Genomic DNA, 23,321 nt, shown 5'->3' with positions numbered 1-23,321 from the left:
CTCAGCACAGACTGACTTCTTCCACAAAATTCCCGTGACTCTCACAGTGCACAGAGCCCAAGGCAGAGACTGCTCCTGCTCCTGAACAACCACTGCTTTGCCTGATTCTGTGAGTTTTTGTGTTGTTTAAGGACCTCTTTACAGAGTGTTTGGTTCTCAAGGACGAGGACTACATTTCTGCCTCAGGGTGCCTCGCCGAGTACTAAATAGTCAAAAACGTATTTGCTGGACGCGGATGGAAATTCCCCCGGGGTACTTACCGGTATTTGAGTAATTCTGGAGAATATTTTGACTTGGCTTTGAAAATCACCTGCAAGACAGAACAACATGGCGGGTTGGGGATGCGATACGTTGACAACACCAACAAACCAACATCATCGCTTCAACGCCCCTTTCCCTTTATACCCAGGTGCCAGGGCACAGCTTCTGAAATGGACAGATCTGCTTTGTGAGAATGTGTTAAGCTAAAGATTTTTTAAGCCACCCATACAATTTTCAAGACCAAGGTATTTAAAAATGGTGAAAATGGGGGTGGGGGGACACCTGGGTGGCTTAGTCAGTTAAGCATCTGACTTTTTGTTTTGATTCAGGTCATGATCTCATGGTTGGTGAGTTCAAGCCCTGCAACGGGCTCCATGCTGACAGTATGGAGCCTGCTGGGGGTTCTCTCTCTGCCCCCAACCTTGTTCTCTCTCTCTCTCTCTCAAAAGTAAATAAAACTTAAAAAAAAAAATTTTTTTAATGATGAAAATGGTAAAAAGGGGAGAAAATGTAAAGGTATTACTGGTCTACCAGTGCCAAGGTGTTTCTCTTATGATAAGATTCAAATTTGAAGGGCGCCTGGGTGGCTCAGTTGGTTGAGCGGCTGACTTTGGCTCAGGTCATGATCTCACAGCTCGTGAGTTCGAGCCCCACATCAAGCTCTGTGCCTGGAGCCTGCTTCGGATTCTGTGCCTCCCTCTCTCTCTGCCCCAACCCACTCGCATTCTCTCTCTCTCTCTAAAAAATAAATAAACATTAAAAAAATTTAATAAAGATTCATATTTGAGCCCATACTCCCACCAGAGATAAACAGCCTACCCTTACCCTTTATTAGAATTTTCACTGGCACCAAATTCATGCTGTTTGAACATAAGCATCCACGCACCCAGGCCTCACACTTTGCAGCCCACTTTGTCAATGTCCCTGGTCTCTAGAAGCATCAAACAACCATTATCTATAGGAGAAAGGTCACGTGTTGGGAATTCGCCACAGCTTTTGCGTCCTGCACAATTGCTAATGCGTCCATGCAGGGTGCAGCGGCCGGCCTGGCAGAGACTCTGAGAGGCGATGAGCAGAGAAAGCAGGCGGCGGCTCCCTTCAGCCCAGCCGCGACACGGCCGCGACACGGCCACGACACGTAGTGCGCATGCGCGCAGGGGCTTCGGGGACAAGCTCGGGCGAGTCCCGGGGACCGCGCGGGGCTAGGACACTGCAGCACACGAGCTCATGCCCTGGCTCTCCTGGACCCCGGGTGTTTGCAGGGAGGGTATGGGAGAGTAGAGAAGGGGCGACCCTTCTCCAGGGATGACCTTGCCGTGGATGGGGAGTATGGGAAGCCCCGCATTCCCCGCTACCGAGCGGGCCCCTCTGCACCGAGCTCCCAAACACGCTCTCCAGCTTCGCAGCTCTCTTTGTACTTGGGACTTCTCGTGGATTTGGCTCAGCTCCTGAAAATATCTAAGGGGCAGATACGTTGCCAGAGCTGGAAAGAGTGAAGGAGGGGCAAAGGGAGAACGGGGTGGGCATGGTTGGGGGGGGGGGTGCGGGGGCAGCTCTGGGATCTGAGAGGTCACACAGGTTAAATATTGGCGCCCCCCCCCCCCCGAACCCCCGGGTCTGAGGAAGACACAGTGAGAAATCCGTTTGCAAGAGGGATATCTGAAAGTAATCCCAGGAAATTCCTCGGTGGATCCCAAGTGCCTGGCCAAGTCGGCGGATGCAGATGTCACAACGGAGCCTCCGTGATGGCTCTAAGGGCCAGTTCCCAGAACACGTATGCAATTTCCCTCTGGGAGCCTTCTAAAAGGCCTTCTTCTGAGGACCTTCAGCAGTTAATCCCCTCTCCCCACCAATAGGGAAAACAGTACAGAAATCCTCCAAAACATTAAAAAAAGTATCATACAATCCACTAATTCCACTACTGAGTATTTACCCAAAGAAAACAAAAATACCACTCTGAAAAGATAACACGCACCCCTATGAGTACTGCAGGATTATTTCCAATAGCCAAGATACAGAAGCAACCTAAATGCCCAAGGACAGATGAACGGATGAAGAAGTGGTATGCATACGCGATGGAACATTTCTTGACCGTAAAAAAGCATAAAATCTTGCCATTTGCGACAACATGGATGGACCTATAGGGTACTATGCTAAGTGAAATAGGTCAGAGAAAAGAGAAAGACCAACACCGTGTGATTTCATACAGATGTGGAATCTGAAAGAGCAAAACAACAGACAAGCAGACTCTTACATGCAGAGAACTGGGGTGGGGGGGATGGGCAAAATAGGTGAAGGGGATATTCAGAAGTATAAGCTCCCAGTTATAAACGTAGTAAGTTACAGAGATGAAAACAGCATAGGGAAGACAGTAAATAAGGTAATAGCGTGGTATGGGGACGGTCACTATGCTCACCATGGGGAGCCCGGAGTAATGTACAGACTTGTCGAATCACTATGTTGTACTCTGGAAAACTAACGTTAACATTGTGTGTCAACTATATTTCAATTAAAAGAAAAAAAAATCACCCAGGGAACTTGTTAAAGATGCAAATCCCACAGCCCCACCCTTAGAGGTGCCAACCTGGTGGGTCTGGGGAGGGGCCCAGGAATCCGCATTTTAATACATTCCCGACCCCAGGTGATTCTAATTCAGCTAGTCCAAGGACCACCTCATGAGAAAAAGCGCCACTCTTGAATAGCTCTGCAATCGTTAATTTAAAACACACTGGAGGAGGCCACCACGATAATCACACGACACTGAGAGGTATGATGCAAAGAACAAAGATCAGGGGATGCTCAGGGTCCACGGACAGCCCCCCAGACATATACACTGCTGCCCTCCCTCAAGTCTCCAATAACAGGCCGCCAACGGGGACCCTCAGGCACAGACTCTGTATCTGGGGGAGGAGGGACCACACCTATTCCCACAGGCTTTACAATCAGCAGAACTACCAACCCTCCTTTTAAAACACATTTTCAGGGACGCCTGGGTGGCTCAGTCGGTTAAGCGTCTGACTTCGGCTCAGGTCATGATCTCATGGCTTGTGAGTTCGAGCCCCGCATCGGGCTTTGTGCTGACAGCTCAAGCCTGGAGCCTGCTTCAGATTCTCTGTCTCCCTCTCTCTCTGCCTGTCCCCTGCGCATGCTCTGTCTCTCTCTCAAAAATAAATAAACATCTAAAAATATAATAATAATAAAAAATTAAGAATTCATAGATATCAAAGTGTGGAAAAAACGACAGCATTTTTTTAATGAAGTTTATTTACTTATTTTGAGAGAGAGAGAGAGAGAGAACGAGCAGGGGAGAGGCAGAGAAAGAAGGAGAGAGAGAATCTCAAGCAGGCTCTCCACTGTCAGAGCAGAGGCTGATGCCAGGCTCAAACTCACAAACTTGGACCCTGAACCAACTGAGCCACCCAGGTGTCCCGAAACTACAATATTTTGAAAAAGTGCCTGACCTTGTCAAGTCAATGTGCAAATATTTTTAACGTTGTGCCGCACTTAGTGGGGCTTGGTCAGCGGCAGGTAACTTCGGCCTGAGTGACTCAGTTTACTCGTACACACCAGGCCTATCCCGGTGCTCCCGGGCATGGCCCAAGGGCACTCCATGGGATAGCGTCCCCCGGATGGGGCACGACTAGGTGGTCGCATCCTGTGGACTCGGCTCTGTGCCAAGTGCCTTCAACAGGCCTACAGCTGGAGGGGAGACACCCAGAGGAGACAAGATGGGACGCAGAGCAGAAAGAGGCTCTGGCCTCAGCGGGTCTGAGCACAGGGAGCCGACATGCAAGCCATGGGCTCCAGCGGTGGGCACCTCGGCCTCCTCTTGTCTCGCCCGGAGTACTGCCCCCTCTGGTCCTTGCAGCAGCTCCTGGTGGCTCAGAGACAACAGGAGGGAGTCTGGGTGGATCAGGGTCAACTCAGGCGAACAGGGCTCCCTGCTGCTCCCGCCACCAGCCAGCGCTGGGTCTTCAGGCTGGATGCGCGGAAGGAGTCCCCACCTGCCCACCTGCCCACCTGCTTTACAAACCAAACAGACGTTTCTCAACTTCCCACAGCCCCCTGCCTCTGTAGCTCGCCTGCATACGTTCGTAGACTGCACAGAGTCAGGTGCGGGGGGACTGCCTCCGAGGCCAGCCTGGACCCCAGAACACCCCTCTCGGAGCGTGGTGAAGGGCGGCGTGCCCAGCCGCGACCATCAAAAACTCGGGATGCAAGCCTCATAAGCAATCACATGCTTTGCTCCAACAGTTCCGCTTCTAAGAAATTTCCTCGGAGGCACAGCTTCTCAAGGTGTTCCCACAGAACTGAGAATTCATCCGTGTTAGGGAAATAAATGTCATGGGATCAAACACATTTAGGAACCGCTAGGCTAAACAGTTTTTCCCTGCAGGAACTTCCCAGAGTCTGGAAAAGACTCCGATCTGCTGTAAATCTTTGAGCAAAACATACGGTAGGCACCAGTTTTCCAAACTTACTTGGCCACGTAAGGTCTTCTGAATGAGAATGAAAGAGTTCGGGAAAAGAGTTCGGGAAAAGAGTTCGCCACTAAGCATGGACTGTTCTCTGCGGCCTTAGTAAGAGTAATGATGGCAATAATAATAGTCGCAACAAACAAGAAGGAAGGATAACTTTTAAATGATACTCAGACTTTTCCCCCTTAAACACAGCAGCCAAGGAGTGCGCTGAGCATGGGGGGCCCGTGGGTGAGGGGTTCCACCCTAAAGGACCAGGGGGTCCACCCTGAGGGACCACGGAATGACTTGTGCAATAAAAGAGGGGGAAACCCCACAAAACTCAAACTCCCGCCTTGCCCGGAGGGACAAGGTCCTCACCAGGGAAAGGCACAATCTGATCGTAAATCATCTGATCCTCTCTAAACTCAAAGCCAAGGTGATAACCACATCAAAATACAAGGCTTGTCCACGATTTGTAAAAACTCAACCCGCTGCTGACAATTTGTGATGAGTGTATGCCTCGAATGCAATTGAATCTAGTCGAGCTGTGCTGAGAACATCTTCCTTTATCCTTCAAGTTAATCCTCCAAAAGTCAAGTTCCTTAAAGCTGTATTTAAATTCCTGCCATTTTAAAGCGCAATATACACATTCCGTTATTATATACTCCCCCCACACAAGTACACACACATACAAACACGCATGTACATATAAATACACATACGTGTATATTTTTTTACAGCACAGTTTTTGCCTCCATTAATGAAAAGTGCATAAATGTCTGGACCAAATTTCCAGCAAAATAAATCCAAACTCTTCCACTCACCCCTAATCCAATCTGTGCTCCAAGAGACGTCATTAAAGGTTGGTTAGTGCCCAGAAGTGGAGCTAAGCATTCTGGGTAATCCCTGCTCTCTGGCCCGCCAGGGATCCCTTATCAGGCTGCCCATCTCCTCCAGTCCACTGCTAGCTCCCGCTGACCTCGGCAGGAACTCGGTCGGGAGAGGAGACAGCTCCTGAAGGGCAGGCACACAAAGATGAATCATCCTTGCCTGTTTTACGGTGCTCCTGACGGCAGAGGCCCTGCCTGCTCAGTACAAAACCAGACCCATAAAATCAGAGAGGAGGAAGTCAGGGACTGTGTGAATAGCTAAGGAAAATCTGAGACCAGACAAAAATCCGTGTCATTCCCACTTTCAGATTGATGGTGTTCACATCAGGTCACCTGACATGGCGCACGGAATCTGGACTCAAGGACTGTAAGATAGAGAAAAGTTGGTCCCTGACCTCCAGAAACTCACAACCAGACACAGACATGCCAGTGATGTGAGGAGGGCAGAGGTGTGGAGAGGCATGAGGGATTTGAGGGGGTGTGAACGGGTGTAGGGAAGTATAGGGAGGTGTGAGGGGGTGTGAGGGGGTGTGAGGGGGTGTAAGTGGCTATGAGGAGGCAGGAGCAGACCTGAGATGACGTGAGGAGAGGAGGACGGCCGAGGGCGGCACCTGAGGGCTCCCGGACGGCAGTGGCACGGCGGCAGGGCTGGGAAGCAGCAGCCCGTGGGCAGGAAGGCACGTGTGTCCCGGGTGGGACATCACAGAAGGTGTTCAGTGAGGGAAATGGACATGGGAGCGGTGCTTTCAGGGGGCGGGGGGGGGAGGGGCAGCAGGGATGATGAGAATCGGGGTGGGGGCAGCAGGGGGACGAGAAGCAAAGGGCCCGCCGGGGGCTTGAGAGGGGAGGTGAAAGTGAAGGCAAATCCAAGGCAGAAGGCAGGTAATTGGTGACGCAGGTCTGGGCATCTGGGGAGACACAGGGAGCTTCAGGCTACAGGGGTCTCCTTGGGAGTGGTAACAGTGTTGTAAATCTCACAGGGTGGTGGCCGTGTGGAGCGGTTTGTGTCACCACCCAAGTGCAGGAGCAGGAAGGAAGCGAGCAGCAGGCCAAGACAGGGGCCTGGGGAGGGGACAGGCCCCAGGGAGAGGGGCCTGGAGACAGGAGGTGTGAGAGAGAGGCTAGATGATGGGGGGCGGTGGAGGGCACCCTCAGAGGGAGGCCCATGGCAGGGAAACTGAGACAGGAAGGAGGGGCCGCAGGGTGTCACAGGGACAGCAGGGGGTGGTGGCCCCGGGGGACTGTGAGGTCTGGCTGGAGCTGTGATGAAGGGAGAGCCCCAGCTGCCTCTTGAGGAATGAGAAGGGTGAACGAAGGGGTCAGGTCTCCTTTCCCGACATCCCTTTGGTGTCTACACAGTCGGTGAAAACACCAGGGTTTTCAGCGGGCCCCCATGGCGGTGAGGGCTGGGAGGACAGGGTAGGGCAGGAGCACACAGCTGCTGCCCGGGAAGGTGGCTGCTCCATCACAGAAATACAGTGTTTCCCATCGCACACGCCCCACGGGCTCAGCATCATTCTCACCACCGTAGAAAGTCCTGCCCAGAACGGGTGCCCACGGGAGGAAAACTAGCGGACTTTCCCAAGATGTCATCTGGGGTTGCAGAAGTCACTGCGCAAACCTGCCTCCTCAGATTCTGATTTAAGACCCAGTTCCAGGTAGACATGGGGTGAAGCTGGAAGCTGTCCCCCAGTTGGCCCCTGTGGCTGGGGCAGAATGTGACCCCCCCCCCCCCCACTGCGGGCCCTCCAAGGTCCCCTTGGTAACCCCAGGCCCTTTGCATCACCTTTCAGATGACGCAGGAGGGCTATAGATGACGTACTTGCTTGGACAGAAGCAGAAAGGCTCGAGAGCGGCTGCTGACCTCTGCCTCCTTCCCCTGGTAAATTACAGTCCCTGACCCTCTCACCCACCCCGCTCGACCTTTTGAACTCCTGCCTATTTTTCCTCCTACTGACTCAAGTTGGCATTTGCTGCCTTACAATCAGTTTTCCTAATGTCACGTTGGCTGCTTCTGGCAGAAACTCCCCACGCTACTCTTTGCGTGTAGGACGGTCTCCCTTGTGCATTCAGCGAAACTAAACAAAAGCTCTCTGGCCCCAGAGGAACTGTCGGCGACGACCGACTGAACTTCCAAACATGCACTTGATTCAGAGTCGCATGCAGACATCCCGCCTGATGAACCCCCACCAAACACGACCTGTGTCTCCGGGGCTCCATATCCCCGGAAGCTCTGCCGCTTGGAAATGAACACGCAGGGCGGACACCCCCCAACTTTCCCACCCGTAACAGTCTCCAGACCCCACCGCCCCAGCTGCACCCCGGATCCTCAGTGCCGTGGTCCCTGGGAGAGTCTCGCAGGAACGGAGTGGGGCTGACGCTGTGTGCACCACGCAGGCTGAGGTCGGAAGAAACCAGGAGGTCTCTCTCGCTCACACACGCACTACTTTTAAATGTATGTAGGCACGTTCGTTTGAAAACTTCGCAAACTTACAGCTGTTCAAACTTCATTATAGAATACGTCACGTATACCCAAAGAAGTAACACAGCCAATACTCATGTACCCACCACGCAGGTCAGGCCCCCTGTTACGACCTGCAAGGTTTGCTCCAGGTCTGTTTTATTTTTAATAAATCAAAAAGATAAACACGAGGCTCCCAGTGAAAGGGCGGGCCTACGCCAGCCGACTCCATCTTGTTCTGTGTCCTTCACCTTGACCACACCTCCTCCCCTTGAGTAACCCCCCCCCTCACCTGCCTAACAGGACTCGACCCTTCCCCAGGACCCTTCCCCAGCCAATCGGCTGAGGCCATAGCCATTACCTCACCAACTGCCCCCAGGCCCCAATAAAACCTTTGTCCTTTTGAAACTCGCTCTCTTTCCCTGGTATCTCACCGCTGCGTCGGTGCAGGTAGGGGATTGAGCTCGAGCTAGCTCGAATAAAGGCTCTTTGCTTTTGCATCGGACTCGGCTCCCTAGTGGTCTTTGGGGATCACGAATTCTGGGCATAACACCAGCATCTCTCTCCCCCACTCTGACCCCTCCCTCCTCTGCACAGATCTTTGCTTTCTGAATCTAGCATTACTATACCCAGGAGAGCTTATACTCTTACTATGTACGTAGGTATTCCCAAATAACACATCGCATATAAATAAATACATATGTGTCCACAAAATAACACGTATCACATATAACAAATACATAGTACCTTCTTGCCTGGTTTTTCACTTCATCTGAACATGTTACCACCTTCCCTACCTTTGTGCAACTTCTTTGTTCACCCGCTGTGATGTGTTTGCAACATTCGAAGGCTGAAACACACACCCTGCTTCATGCATTCTCACTAAGGCCCGGTATCCCACTGTCCACAGGCCACAGCTGTGTGTCTGTCTCTGGCACAGAGACATGTAAAGCTGGTGAAGAGTGTGGACTCGCGCTGGCTCCCCTGGACTTGAATCATGGCTCCACTAATTATCAGCTGGGTGACTTTGGAAAAGTTACCTAACCTCTCTGTGCCTCATGTACCGCATCTGTAAAATGAAATTAGTAACAGTGCCCACCTCATAGGTTTCCGTGACGATTAGGTGGATTCACACACACACACACACACACACACACACACACACACACACAGCACTTAGACAACCGTGGCCACCTTGCAGGCACTCTGTGTGTTTGCTGCTGTTACTACTGTTAGTCCTTGTGTTATCTTCTGAAGCCACGATTCTAAATGCACAACTTCTAAACTGTGACCACGGAGGCTTTCTTGACCATAAAAGGAACTTTCACACTCGAAAAGATTAGGAACCATGACACATTCGCTCTTTGCTCTTATTAAGGTCCCTCTGTGGTGCCCACTTCCTGACATATTGGGGAAATTATGCAAACCCGGGGGCCTGTTCTCCCCAGGTGACAGTCATTAGTCAGCTGCCTCAGTGTTTCCCCATGCTGAGCGCCCTCATTCACCAGAGCAGGGTGACATGACAAAGTTCCTGAGACCCAAATGTGGGGTTTTTCCCTTTCTGTGGCAATCCTGGAGATGAGCAAAAGACAGCTCTAGGGAGATCAGCTGTTCAGGTCAGCTCTCTGTGAAAACAAGGGCAAGCACGGTGTCTCTATCTTTGCAGAGACTGTCCGTGTCTTTATTTTTTTTTTTTTAATTTTTAATTTTTTTAACGTTTATTTATTTTTGAGAGAGAGAGAGAGACCCAGCGCGAGCAGGGGAGGGGCAGAGAGAGGGAGACACAGAATCCGAAACAGGCTCCAGGCTCTGAGCTGTCAGCACAGAGCCCGATGCGGGGCTTGAACTCACGAACCACGAAATCACAACTGAGCCGAAGTCGGACGCTTAACTGACTGGGCCACCCAGGCGTCCCGCTGTCTGTGTCTTTAAAGCCACAGAACCCCATGAAAGAAAAAGGTGTATGCCGTTCGTGCCTTGTAATTCTGGGGTGCGGTGGCCTGGAGGCAAGGTGTGCTCCGTCTGGGTCCTGGGCTGGCCAGGTTGTGAGGGACCCGCAGGGAGGTGACGGGGGGCCAGGGTCAGGTCTCCACCTCCCCAGCGCCTGCTTTTGAACTTGGCAAGCTCACGGCCCTAGGAGTGAGTCCTGCTCAGCCTCATGCTGACCTGAGGAACACGGGAGCCCCCAGCACCAGGCAAGCTTCTTTCCTGCGTGATCTCAGGACCGACAGTGATGCTGCCTCCCCGTCTGTAAAGCCCAGAACTCCCTACAAGTACCGACAGCCGTCTCCAGCCTGAGAGTCTGCCGTCCTGTCCTGTCCAGCGGACCCAGAGCCAAAGATGCCTTTCCGGGCGCCTGCGCGTGCATGCACGTGCGTGTCTGTGTCACCCCCGCAGCCCGACTAGGAGCTCTGTGCAGCAGGAGCCGGGCCTCACACCTAACCTGCCCCCGACACTCGGCCCTCCTCTGAACGGCAGGGGGAAAGGCCTTACCATCTCTACCTGCCTCCTCCCTTCCTCTCCTGTTGGTACTTCCCACTGCTCAGGCCAAGTCTGCTCTGTCTCTACCCCTCCCTGTCCTTGGTCAACACAACCTCGCTCCATCTGACAGCACCCACACCGGCCAGGCCGCTCCAGAAGGCTCCGGGCCCCACGCTGATTAAGGCAGGCTGGCAGGCAGCCCAGGAGGGGCAGTGGTGCCCGGAAGCATGTACCTCTGTCCGGAGGCCCTCGCCTAACGACGCACCGAACCCTGGCCCTCAGTTTTAGCGCGTTTCCTTGTCGTCTGTCACCGGAGTATCTGGATTCAGGGGCGCAGCTGGCCAGATGGCCATGAACCTGCTTCACTCAGCCCCGAGGACCTCTCTTTACCTTCCGTGTCTATCAGTGAGACAAAGTCCCAATATCCACGAAGGTGCCTTCTACCTTTAAAACTCTAGGACTTGGTGCCTGGGTGGCTCAGTCAGTTAAGCCACCGACTTTGGCTCAGGTCACGATCTCACGGTTCGTGGGTTCGAGCCCCACGTCAGGCTCTGTGCTGACAGCTTAGGGCCTACACCTGCTTTGGATTCTGTGTCTCCCTCCCTCTCTGCCCCTCCCCGTCCTCTCTAAAATAAGTAAAACGTTAAAAAAAAAAAAAAAAGAAAGAAAGAAACGAAACTCTGAAACATGAAGTGCCTTTCTGGAGGGCAGCCTGCGTCCTCCACCCCGGGAAGCCCACCGTGAGTGCTGCGGCCTTGCCTCCAGGTGCACATGTGCCCCACCTGCAGGGGAGGAAGGAGATGGGTCCCACAGCCCCCAGCAGCAGAGACCCACCCTGGCCTGCCAAGGCCGCTGGGCAGAGGCCACAGGGAGAGGCGGCCTCCCTCCCTGTGGGACAGGCGGGGACTGACAATGTGGATCGGCCTCCCTGGCAGGATTCTCTCTCTTCAGCCTCATGTACAGGAATGACCTTGGCCACACAAGGCGCCATTATCATTACTAGGTTTCTGAACCACTCCTCTGGCAACAGAGGCCATTCCCGATTTGCCAGTCAAGGCCCTGCCTGTAATTGTTCCGGATGTGCTGAAATAAGTAACACCTTAGCAGCACGGAGGCCACTCTGTCCAGCACGGGAAGCTCAGCCGGGGGTTACCGGCCGGCCGGGCCCAAAGGCTCCAAGAAGGCAGGTCCCCGCGCCCCTCCAGCGCACCACGTTTCGCTACGCCACGGATCCTTGCAGGAAGGTACGCAGAGCTACAAAATAGGTTAGCGGTGAAAATGACTCGGGGGTTCCCCCCACAGAACAACCTTCTGCCTCAGAAATGAGGAGGATCCTGACATTTCCTGGGAACTCTGGCCCTTGCTGGGGGCAGTGTGGTACCTGCTACTGACTGCCAACTTGCGTTCCCCCAAATTCACGTGCTGAAGTCCTGCCCCTCAATGTGATGGTGTCAGCAGGGTCCTCCTTCAGTGGACCCCAGAGAGCGCTCTCTGCTCTCCGCCAGGCAAGGACTCAGAGGAGTCACCGTCTGCAACCAGAAAGCGGCTCTCGCCACAGCCCGGCCACAGCGACGCCCTGATCTCAGACTCCCAGCTCTAGAACCGTGAGCAGCAAATTTCTGTCAAGCTGCAGAGTCGGTGAGGTTCTGTTCCTGCAGCCTGAGCACACGAAGACAGCAGAGACGATGCTCCCTGCATCCTGCCCAGAGACAGCCACCATCCGTCTGTCCTAAGAAAGCAATGCCGTCTGGCAGGGAGAAACTGCTCACGGGGAGGGCAGCCTCGTGCTCCTGGAGCTGCCCCCCCACCCTGGCTCACCGCTCACCGCGGGACACGGGGCGGGGCCGACAGGGACCAGGATGGGGAGGGACAAACCCACATCCCATCAGAAACAATGAAAGGAACTGAGAATGTCCCACCCCAAGTGGACAGGACCCGGGAGGATACATCTGTGAAGGGCTGTCGTGGGAGGAAGGACTCTATCTGTTCAGCATGACCCCATGGGGAGAAATGGGAGCTAACCAGCCATCCCCCCCAAGTACCACCCTTCTGTCCCGATACTGCTCTGGGCCCCAGGAAGCCGCCACCATGAACAAACCAGAGCAAACAAGATTTGCCCTACACTTCAACGGTAACAAAAGCCCTTGGTTCAACCTTCTGTTGGAGACATCCCACTTTGTGTCACGGCTGTGAGGACTGTGACCAAGTAATGTCGGCCAGTGGCACGAGAGATGTTCGTCAGGTAGTCTGCTTCCCCCTCAACACCAAGTTCCTTCAAGGCAGGAGCCATGTTCGACCTTAATCTTGTCTACACGGCATCTAGAGAGTAACAGGTGCTCAGAAACACAAGACCAGGCAACCCCAACGTCCATCCACGGAGGAAAGGGTAACCATCGTGGCAGACTCCCACAACTGAGCATTCTCCAGCCTTGAAAAGGAATGATGTCGTGGGGCACCTGGATAGCTCCGACGGTTAAGCGTCCGACTTTGGCTCAGGTCATGACCTCGCAGTCGTGAGTTTGAGCCCCAGGTCGTGCTGTCGGCTGTCAGCGCTGAGCCCACTTCACTTCCTCTGTCCCCCTCTCGTTCTCTGTCCCTCCCCCACTCACTCTCTCTCTCTCAAAAATAAAAAGACATTTAAAAACTTTAAAAAATAAAGAAATGACGTCATGATACCAGCTATGACGTGGATGAACCCCGAAAACATTATGCTCGGTGAGAGAAGCAGGCACACCAGGGCACTTGCTGGGTGGTTCCTCTGATGAGAAATATCCAGAACAGGTCAACTCGCAGAGACAGAGGGCACTCCGTGGCTGCCCAGAGAGCACCTACCCAATGGGTTTGGAGTAATGGAAACATTCTAGAATTAAAGAAAGATGACAGCTGCATAGCACGAATGGCCTAAATGCCACTAAACAGTACACAACACAAATTAGTTGTATGTTATGTGCAGTTCACCTTAATTTTATTTTTTAATGTTTATTTTTGAGAGACAGAGGCATGAGTGGGGGAGGGGCAGAGAAAGAGGGAGACACAGAATCCGAAGTAGGCTCCAGGCTCCAAGCTGTCAGCACAGAGCTCGATGCAGGGCTTGAACCCACGAACTGCGAGATCATGACCTGAGCTGAAGTCAGACGCTGAAGTGACGGAGCCACCCAGGTGCTCCCCACCTTAATTTTAAAAACATACCTTGTTGAATGAACGAAGTGAATCTCTAGGTTCCGGTGCAAAGGTGTGTGAAAGCTGTATGTGGACACAGCTTTGTGCTTGTGCTGTCCCCTCACGACAGGAGTGCGGCCCTGACGGGGGCCTAGCCACCTAGCCACGGGGGGGAGGGGTGTTGTGGAGGGGAGCTGGTGGTGCTCACATTCTGCACCCTTCTCTCCCTGTGACCACTGTTCGTGCAAAATGCCTGATGGATGACACAGCCCCCAACAGCAAGCCCAGGAGAGCAGCGTGAGGCAGGTGTGGCCTGGGAGCCGATTCCATTGCATGTGTGCAATTTTACTCCGTGGATCACGTTTAGCAAGTATGTCTGCAATTAAAGGGGGTAGAGAGCTGATGATGTCACAAGACATCAAGCCAGTCGAGGCCCCTCGTCTGTCTCTCCCCAGCCCCTGGCAGGGGAGGGGAGAGTGAATGATGCTCTCTAACCATGAGACATATGAAAATCCGAGTCCATTTCCAATGGGTCCCAGCAAAAATAACAAGGTAAAGATGGGGCGGGAGCTTGGTGGTAAATGCTGGGTTTGTTCTAACCTCGTCCCAAGGACTAAATGCAGCCCATGGTCTGTCTTTGTATGGCCTGTGAGCTAAGAATAGCTTTTACCTTTTAAAAGAGATATATATATACACACACACACACACACACACACATATGTGTGTGTGTGTGTGTGTATATATATATATATATATATATATATATATATATATATATAAAAGAATACACAGCAGAAACCGTATGCAGCTCAAAAGGCCTAAAACACTGACGTGGGCACCCAGCACCACTTCCTTCCTCGGGGCCCTCCAAGCACAAATTTGAGGAAATCAACCCACTTGTAGAGAAAAACCACTCGGCCTCAATCTGTCCCCACTGGTTACCAGACTCCACACTTCAGCCCCAGGATAAACAAACAGTAAAATATTTACAAGCCTTTGCAAACCTCCGTGAATGCCAACGTGCCAGGTATGGACTGAAATTGTTTGCTGAGGCTATTTCTGTCCCGGGAAAACCGACCTGCTGGAACGTCAGGGCTGAGACAGGCCCACAAACCAGGAAGAGCCTCTTCTCCTCTCGCTGGAGCTGAAGAACAGGAACCGACGGCCGACAAGCAGCGCTCCAGATCACATGATGTGTTGTTCTCGAAAACCGAAGAAGTTCAGGGTGATGTCACGGGGGTGAGCAGCCTTTGAGCCCGTCAATGTCTGTCGTCTAGACAGCCCGGCCCTCACTGCCCAGCCCAGCCCCTCCAGGAAGAGCCCCTCCCAGGCACTGGAAGCCTCAGGCATTTAGATGGGGGACACATGAAAGCCCTGTCCTTGGGGAGGGCACCCGCCACCCTCCCCGGGTATGACACCCACCTGGGGACAGTGCTCTCTCCCTGCTTCCACCCCCAACCCCACAGGCCCTGCTCATCTGACCTGGGGAAAGTCAGGGAGGAAAAAGATGCCACAAAACCCTGTAGGTAGCAGGGTGTGTGGGACCCAGACCAAAGCTCCCGGTGGGGACAAGAGCCGCAGGTCTGGGCTCGGTGCACACGGATGAAGCCGGCAGTGCTTGGATCGGACTCTGCTGTTGGGAAATCAAGGCTTCGTGGTCAGTGGGGTTTGATTTCACATACACTGTGAGTCTAACCATTCCCAGGAGCGCCAAGGGCATTAATGAAATATGGTTCACCTTAGGTCGGCACCAAAGCAGTAATAATGGGAGCAGGGAGAATTAAAAGCTTGTGCTGCAAGGAGAGATCTTGGGAGCCAGGCTGTGGAATTAGAAGCCTTCTTCCTAGGGGAAATTTTTAGAAAGCTGGGAAGCTACTTCCTGGGACAGGCTGGTGCTGGGCGGTACACAAGGTAAATAAGGAAACTTGTCCTGGGCTCTGTGTGCCCATGCCCTCGTAGAGGCACATACACAGACATATACACAGACGCTTACACACACACACACACACACACAGGAAGACATGCAGGTACATACACACACAGAGGCATGCACACAGGCACACACACACAGGTACACACAGAAAGACATGCACACAGGTACACAGAGAGGCATGCATATAGGTACACATACACAGAAGCATGTACACAGGCACACACAGGTACACAGACACACAGGCATGTACACAAACGTTCACACACAGGGGCATGCACACAGATGTATACGCATAGGGGCATGCACACAGGCATACACACATACAGAGGCATGTGCACAGATGTACACACACAGAAGCACACACAAAGGTACAGATACACACACAAACATGTACACAGATGTACACACACCGAAGCATGCACACAGGTACACAGAGATGCAGGCACACAGCTGTACACACACAGAGGCATGTACATAGATGTACACACACAGAAGCACACAAACAGGTACACACAGAGGCATGCACACAGATGTATGCACACAGAAGCACACACACACAGGTACACAGACACATGCACACAGATGTACACACACAGGTACACACACAGCTCTGGAAGCTGTTAGTCCACTGACTGACCACAAGGAGCCCGTGCCAAGGACAAGGAGATCATGGGTGCAGTGCACAGAGGTGAGGCCAAGCATATGCCCTGCCTTGGTGTGACCGGTCCCAGCTTTGAAATAAGGTACCTGGGGGCTGTGAAAGGCTTGCCTTGTGTGTTCCTAAGCTTCTTACTTCTTCATAATCACCAACAGGCCTACAAGCATCCCCCAGCTCAAATCCTGGATCAGGGCCTAGCACACAACAGGTATTTAGTAAATATTTCTTGATTAAATGGACTGCCAAGACTTGTTTCTTCCTAAGATCAACACCTCCCTTTTCCTGGTGGGGGAGGCGGGGGGAGAGAGGATCCCTGGACTCAATTCTGGCTGCCTCCTGGCTTCCTGTCAGCAGGGCTGAGGACAGGGATGCATTTTGAGTTGGAGGTCGTGTGTGCACCAAGCACAGGCTCACAGGTCCTAGGTCTCATCCCGGCTCTTCACGCCAGGCTGGGTGACCCTGGACAAGTCACTAGCATTCTCCTGGCCTCGGTCGGCTCACCTGCAAAATGAAGGGCCGGGCGGCTGAGCCTCCCACTCTCCCCGGCTCCTGGCTCTTCCACACTCTCCCTGAGGGCAGGCCATGCGCCACGACCGTATTACAAACACAAATGCCGCCACGCGGTGGTCAAAGTCCTTTTGGTGACCCGATGGGGTGATAAAAGGAGAGCCAGCACTGGGGTGTGGTCCCTGCCGCTAGAGGCAGAAAGAGGACCTTAACTGAGGTGCAGAGAGATGCCGCACAGACACTATCTGCTTTGACCTGCTCCAACCAGGGGGATGGGCACCATGGTGGCCGCTTCCCCAGGGAGGAAGGTCAATAACCATCCACGGGAGCCACACTCGGGGTGAAGCCAGGATTCGAACCCAGCTCTGCCCAGAGTCCCTGCTCCTTCCATTCCCAGTGATGCCTCCTGATTCATAGGCCTTTACTGGCACATCGTGAGCCCCAGGCCCCCGTGATGTGCTCCGACACCCACCATGGCCCCCAGGCCCCCAGGATGAGCCCCGGTCCCCACGGTGACTCCGACACCTCCCATGAGTCTCAGCGCCCCGCCCCTCCCAACCCCCCTTGCAGCTTCCCAGCTGCCCCGTAAGACGCGCAACGCTCCTGGCTCTTGCCTCAGCATCCATTAATCACACCCCATCTCCCCCCACCGAGAGAGAGGACATTTCTCCTTTTCCTTCCTCAAACCACCCTACTGTGATGGCAGGGATCTGTCACCGGGCCCAAACAAAGCTGTAGCAGCAAGAAGCTGAACCCCCTCCACTCAACCGAACTCAGGGACCCCAAGAGTCTGGGGTCCAGACTCGTAACTCCCAGCGAGAATGGCTGGAAGACACAGCTGCCCGGGGATCACCGAGCCCACGGCCACACCACCATGTCTGCAGACAGACCTGCCCTGCCCAGGGGCTGCCCTGGCCCAGGAGCTGGGGTGGGAGGCACTGCAACACCTCACCCCCATGTGCCTCGGGTGTCAGGGTCCTGCTCTGATGGAAACCTCTATGTGAAGGGCAAATGGTGCTAGAAGAGCAGGCTCTGGAGGAAAGGCCTCGGTCCACGCCTCGGCCCCACCCCTTCCGAGCCAGCAAGGAGCCGAGGGGGAGCGTGGTGGGGGCCGGCACTGGTGCTGGGGCCCGGAGCCAGAAACGAAAGGTACCCCGGGCTCCGTGTTCCGGAGAGAGCTCCAGACATCTGGGCCGGCCGTTCACACCCTTCACAGGGCCTGCTCAGAGTGGGCAGAACCATTACTACCACAAGCCAACTCCCCACCTTCCAGGCCATATGACAGGGCAGAGAGTGGAGAAAAGGAGTCATCAATCAGCCTGCCGGCAGGAGGGCAGCATTCATGGTGGAAGATGTGACCGTCGCCCCAGGTCACTGGAGACAAAACTCCAAGGGAACTGCTCAGGGGGATCAGGAAGCAGGGGACCTGGCCACCCTGCTCCCCGGGCAGGAGCTGCGCTGGGAACGCTCAGTCCCAAGAGGTGGAGACCTGAGAACAAAACGGGTTGTGGAGAGAGTTCTGCCAGAGGCCAGCCTGTGCCATGGAGGTCTGAGGACACCAGGGACTCAGGAGCAGCACCTGCCTCCACCTGGGATCTGTGTGGGTGGCGGGGCCCCCAGGCTGGCAAAGAAAGGAAAGGGGCAGGTGTGGGCCTGGGAGGAGACCTCGTGTGGGCACCAGCCCATGACCTGTGTGGCCCCACCCAAAGCCAGGATTGGACGGAAGGGGGGCGGGCAGAGGGGGCCAGGACAAAACCAAGTCCACGATAGAGACATGGCCACATGGCAGGGTTACCCACAGAGCCAGAGGCGAACAAGCTGGAAGTGAACAGGCAGGGAGTCACTTGAGACAACCCTGTCCACGCCCCACCCCCCCACGCCCACCTTGGGCCAGTCCCAGAAGAGCCAGATTCCAAAGACGGAAGGGGAGAGACTTAAGAGTGCAGCCCCTGAGGGACCAGACCGCGGCACTCGGATGGTCAGGGCACCTCACCAGGTGCTGCACAGGCTGCGTCTTCACCTCTCCGACACTCGGAGGAGAGAGTGAGAAGATCCTTCTCACGGGTCATCAAGAAGGATCCACAGACACGTCAGTGAGCCCCAGGCGCACGGCCAGACACAGATGACAATGACAGTAAAAACTTCCTCCAGCTCCAGAACCACCTTCCAGTTCCTCCCCAGGCTTCTGCCACGCCCTCTGCCACTGCCCTCTCCTTCCCAAGCAGCCTCCCAAACTGCCCCAAACCCGCCTCTTCTCTGAGGACTCGGCTCCCACTCAAGCCTCCTGAAGCTTAAGCATACACTCCCCTAGATCCCTGAAGTCATTGCTTAACTGTGTGGTACACAGTACATTTTGTGTCTCCCCAGCCAGATGTTCGCCCCTCGCAGAACAGGTGTCACGTACGCAATAGGCTATGTACTCCCAGGAATACTGTACCACGCAGGACAGGCCTGACACTCAGATGTCAGAAGTGTGGGTGGGTCTCCCGGCTCTTCCGTGCACTGACCATGCGACCCTGAGTGAGTCACTGAACCTCTCTGACCTTCCCCAAAAAGGGAACACTATCTGAGGACTGCCGTGAAGCATAAGGCAAACCACTCAGAACTGTGCCTAGCACACAGTAGGCGCTTCTTAATTATTTCCTGCTACCCCTCCCCCAAAATATAATGTACTTGCTGAGATGGGACCGGGCAGCAGGAATTCTTAAGGCTCTCTCTCCTGGCAATTCCAGTGGTTGAGAACCTTGTCTAAGAGAAGGCACATGGAGGAGGGGGGCACCTGCGGGGCTCAGTCAGTTAAGCGTCCGGCTTCAGCTCAGGTCGTGATCTCACAGTTCGTGGGTTCGAGCCCCGTGTCTGGCTCTGTGCTGAGGCTCGGAGCCTGGAGCCTGCTTCAGATTCTGTGTCTCCCTCTCTCTCTGCCCCTCCCATGCTCATGCTCATGCCCTGTCTCTCTCTGTCTCTCTCTCAAAAATAAATAAACATAAAAAAAATTTTTTTTAAATAAGAGAAGGTACATGGGAGGGAAGAGAGAGTGACGTCAGAGCTGAGCGCCGAGCTGAGCCCCAAAGGTTGACTCCCTTTAGAACTCCCCAGAAATATCAGAGCATTTGTCAGGAAGCCAGGGGATGGCTCTGCTCTGCAGGGTCTCGGATGCCAGCACGGAGGCACCACCTTCCTCCGCCAGCCACCCTGGATATATAAAGGGGAAAAAAAGACTGGGAAGATATAAAGAGGCCAGAGCTTGAGGCCTCTTGGCCTGAGCAGCTCTGTCTGCCTGGTCACTCTTTCCCTCACTCAGCATTTACTTGCCAACCAGCAGATGGTGCAGAAACTGTGGCCCTGGCCCTAATCCAGCCGGGCGGAGGATTTGCATGTGATTAGCAGAGAGCTATGGCACTGCCCTACGGTTCCCTTTTCTTTTTTTCCTTCAAAAAGGGGCACAAACGATCTCAGTACAAAACACGATCGCTGTCACAGTGCTGGAAGTAACATCAACCCATCTGACTTTTGTATCTTGCAGGAACTATCTCTTTCTGATCCCACTAAAAAGCTGGAGTCGTCTGCAATGTAGCTGACTGCCTCAACCAGTTTGGGAGCTTAGAAGTAGTAGCTGGAGAGATAAAACCCACCACTTGTGGACTGGAAAACAGGGTGCTACACAGAACATATCAGCAGACTTCAAGTGTGGATCCATTTTTATAAGGTTATAACAGCTACTAAATGGTACATGTGCTATTTTGCAGTCAGAACGTATTTCCACCAGATTTCCAGTCATGGGCTGCTTCTACCTTTTCTGGCCTTTTTTTTTTTAAGCAATGGCATTTTCTTTAGAGAAACAGGGACGCTGTGAAAAGGAATGTAATGCCGGCTTGCACAAAGCCTCTGCCCATGAGAGAGCTCTTAAATCAACAGGTGACATGGACAGAGTCCTAGTGAAAATGAATGCTTTAGTGCTTGGAAAGCTAATGAGAATCAGAGATGACGGTGATGGCATTGTACTATTAAACCTTTATGCAATTCTTGACACGGTATTTGCACAGCACTTTACAATAGCTGTCCTTTTCTCAAGGCAGCCGTCACAGCAGCCAAGTCGATTCACATGGTCTCCCATTAGCTTATTAACAACATGCCTCATAAACTGGTTCCTCTGTGCCCGTAAAAGAGCCCCAGTAAACTTTATGGCTTTTTCTTGGGGGCCTCTCAGACCGGCTCAGACAGCAAGCCCGACCTCCTGCCGCAGCAGCTGGGGAGCTGGGTGTAACCCCAGACTGCTGTTTAGCAAACCTGTGAAATGAATTAGTAAGCTCCAGTTCATTCAAGAGGGCTCCTAAGCTGGAGATGAAAAACATCTTACCCGAAACGGGACAATCCCACCCTGCCATCACTCAAAATAAAAAAAAGAAAAAAAAAAAAGAAAGAAAAGAAAAGAAAAAAAAAAAAATAGGCGTCTGGCCCAAATCTGGAGGCCAAACATGCGGATGACCTTTCCAGGCTCAGAGTTAGGTGCCCTGGGATGACGGGATGGAGGAGAAATTCTACAGTTCAAGTCTTCCTGGCGGACACACTTCCCACAGTACCGATCCCGATGTGTGTGTGAGGGAAGATGCGGCTGTGTCTGGACAGTGAGGGCCCGACTGTCCCATGGCCCACTGGACCATGTTGAGCTAAGGGCAGAGACAGACGCGGTGGCCTCCGGCCCCGACTTCCTTTCGCTTTCGCCTCTTTTGGGCATACAAGGGCGATACCTTGTACCTGTACCTGCAGAATGGCCTGCAGGTAGGACAGGGCTCGGGTGACCCCAGCCCAGTGCCTTTTCCCCTACACTGTCAGCCCTGGGGCTCTGTGACCGCCCCCAGGCAGCCGTCGCCCCGGCATCCGGCGGCGCCGAGCGGGGCGGGGAGCCACCGGCCAGGTGAGCGCCCGCCCCGGTGCCTCCCGCTCGCGGCGCTGCGTTCCGCGACTCACCTGCGTGAAATACAAGTTCATCAGCGTGAGGGTGAAGAATTGCAGGCACACGGGAAAACAGTAGAGCAGCCAGAAGACGAAGGGGCTGAGCGCATTGGCCGCCACGAAATCTTTGAAGTAGAAGGAGAAGAGGACCGTCCGCAGGGAGGCCCAGAAGAGGCAGAGGAAGAGGAAGACGCTCTGGTAGCTAAGCCGCTTGTGGCGGTAGCGCAGCACCAGCCAGAGCTGGACGTAGATGAACACGAAGAGCAGCGAGTAGAACACGGTGTAGACGATGGTGAGGCCGAGCTTCACGTAGGGGGGCACGGCCGGGGTCAGCGTGGGCGGCAGCGAGTCGTTGCGGAGAGGGTCCCACGGCGAAGCCTCCATCGGGCCGGGGGCGCTGCAGCGGGGCCGGGGGCGCTCGGGCCTCATCGGGGCTCGCCGCCGCCGCCGCCCCCGCGGGGGTCTCCGAGCATGGCGCTCCGCCCGGAGCCCGGCGACTGGAGGAAAGAAAACAAGCCGCACTTCCTCCCCCGGCACCACATGATTCACTGGGGCGGCCTTTGTCTGCGATTGGCAGCGCCGCGCCCGCCGCCCCCGCGCGCCCGCCAGCCCCGCGCGCCCCTGCGCCGCCCCGCGCGCCCGCGGGCGCCCACCCCGCGGCCCCGAGCCGCACGCCCTCTCGCCCCGCGTCGCCCCGCCCCGCCCCCCGCACTGCGCGTCCCCGGCGCCGCCCCGCCCCCCTCCAGACGCCGCGCCACTACTCTGCCCCGCCCCCCGGCTCCGCGCGACGCGCCCCAGCACCGCACCGCCCCCTGTCCCGCCCCCGCCAGACGCCGCGCCCCGCGCCGCATCACCGCCCCGCCTCCTGCCCAGCCCCGCCAGACACCGCGCCGCGCGCCCCATCACCGCACCACCCTCTGCTCCGCCCCCGCCAGACCCAGCCCCGCGAGCCCCAGCACCGCACCGCCCTCTTCCCCGCCCCCGCCAGACACCGCGCCGCGCGCCCCATCACCGCACCGCCCCCTGTCCCGCCCCCGCCAGACACCGCGAGGCGTGCCCCAGCACCGCACCGCCTCCTTCCCTGCCAGAGCTCGCGCTACTACTCTGCCCCGCGCCCCGCCAGACCCAGCGCCGCGCGCCCCAGCACCGCACCTGCAGCCGCCGGATACTGTGTGGGGCGCCCCATCACCGTACCGCCCCCTGCCCCGCCGGGCACCGCGCGCCCCAGCACCGCACAGCCCTCCCGGCCAGACACCGCGCCCGCGCGCCCCAGCAGCGCACCCGTCCCCTGGTCCCGCACCGCCAGACACCTCACGACGCGCCCCAGCACCGCAGAGCCCCCGGCCACACACCGCGCCGCGCGCCCCAGCACCGCACTGCCGCCCGCCACTGGGTCTCCACTCCGCATCGCCGCCAGGCGGACTCTAGGCTCTGCCTGCGGCACGGCACGCCACCCCGCTCCCCTCCCCCGCTCCGTCCAGCACCCGAAGCCCCCCACCAACCGCCCGCCCTCGTTTGGTGCTTCTCACTGCCTCCCGCTACCTGCTGATGATTACTT

General features: G+C 55.1%; 1 protein-coding gene across 1 annotated transcript in view; it reads right to left on the bottom strand.

Annotated features, from left to right (window-relative positions):
* GPR137B (G protein-coupled receptor 137B) overlaps positions 1 to 22,388 on the bottom strand; it is a 49,514-nt gene extending 27,126 nt beyond the window's left edge. The window contains exons 1-2 of the mRNA XM_027046963.2: positions 21,779 to 22,388; positions 261 to 310 (exon numbers count right to left, since the gene is read on the bottom strand). Coding sequence (XP_026902764.1) covers positions 261 to 310; positions 21,779 to 22,192 — 464 coding nt within the window. The 5' untranslated portion in view covers positions 22,193 to 22,388. The remainder of the gene's footprint in view (positions 1 to 260; positions 311 to 21,778) is intronic.
* Between the last annotated feature and the right edge of the window lie 933 nt (positions 22,389 to 23,321).

This window comes from Acinonyx jubatus, chromosome D2 (assembly GCF_027475565.1).
Source record: "Acinonyx jubatus isolate Ajub_Pintada_27869175 chromosome D2, VMU_Ajub_asm_v1.0, whole genome shotgun sequence".
NCBI classification, from domain to species: Eukaryota; Metazoa; Chordata; class Mammalia; order Carnivora; family Felidae; genus Acinonyx; species Acinonyx jubatus.
The sequence above is the reverse complement of the archived record's forward strand: the minus strand, read 5'-3'. Positions and strand labels throughout refer to the sequence as shown.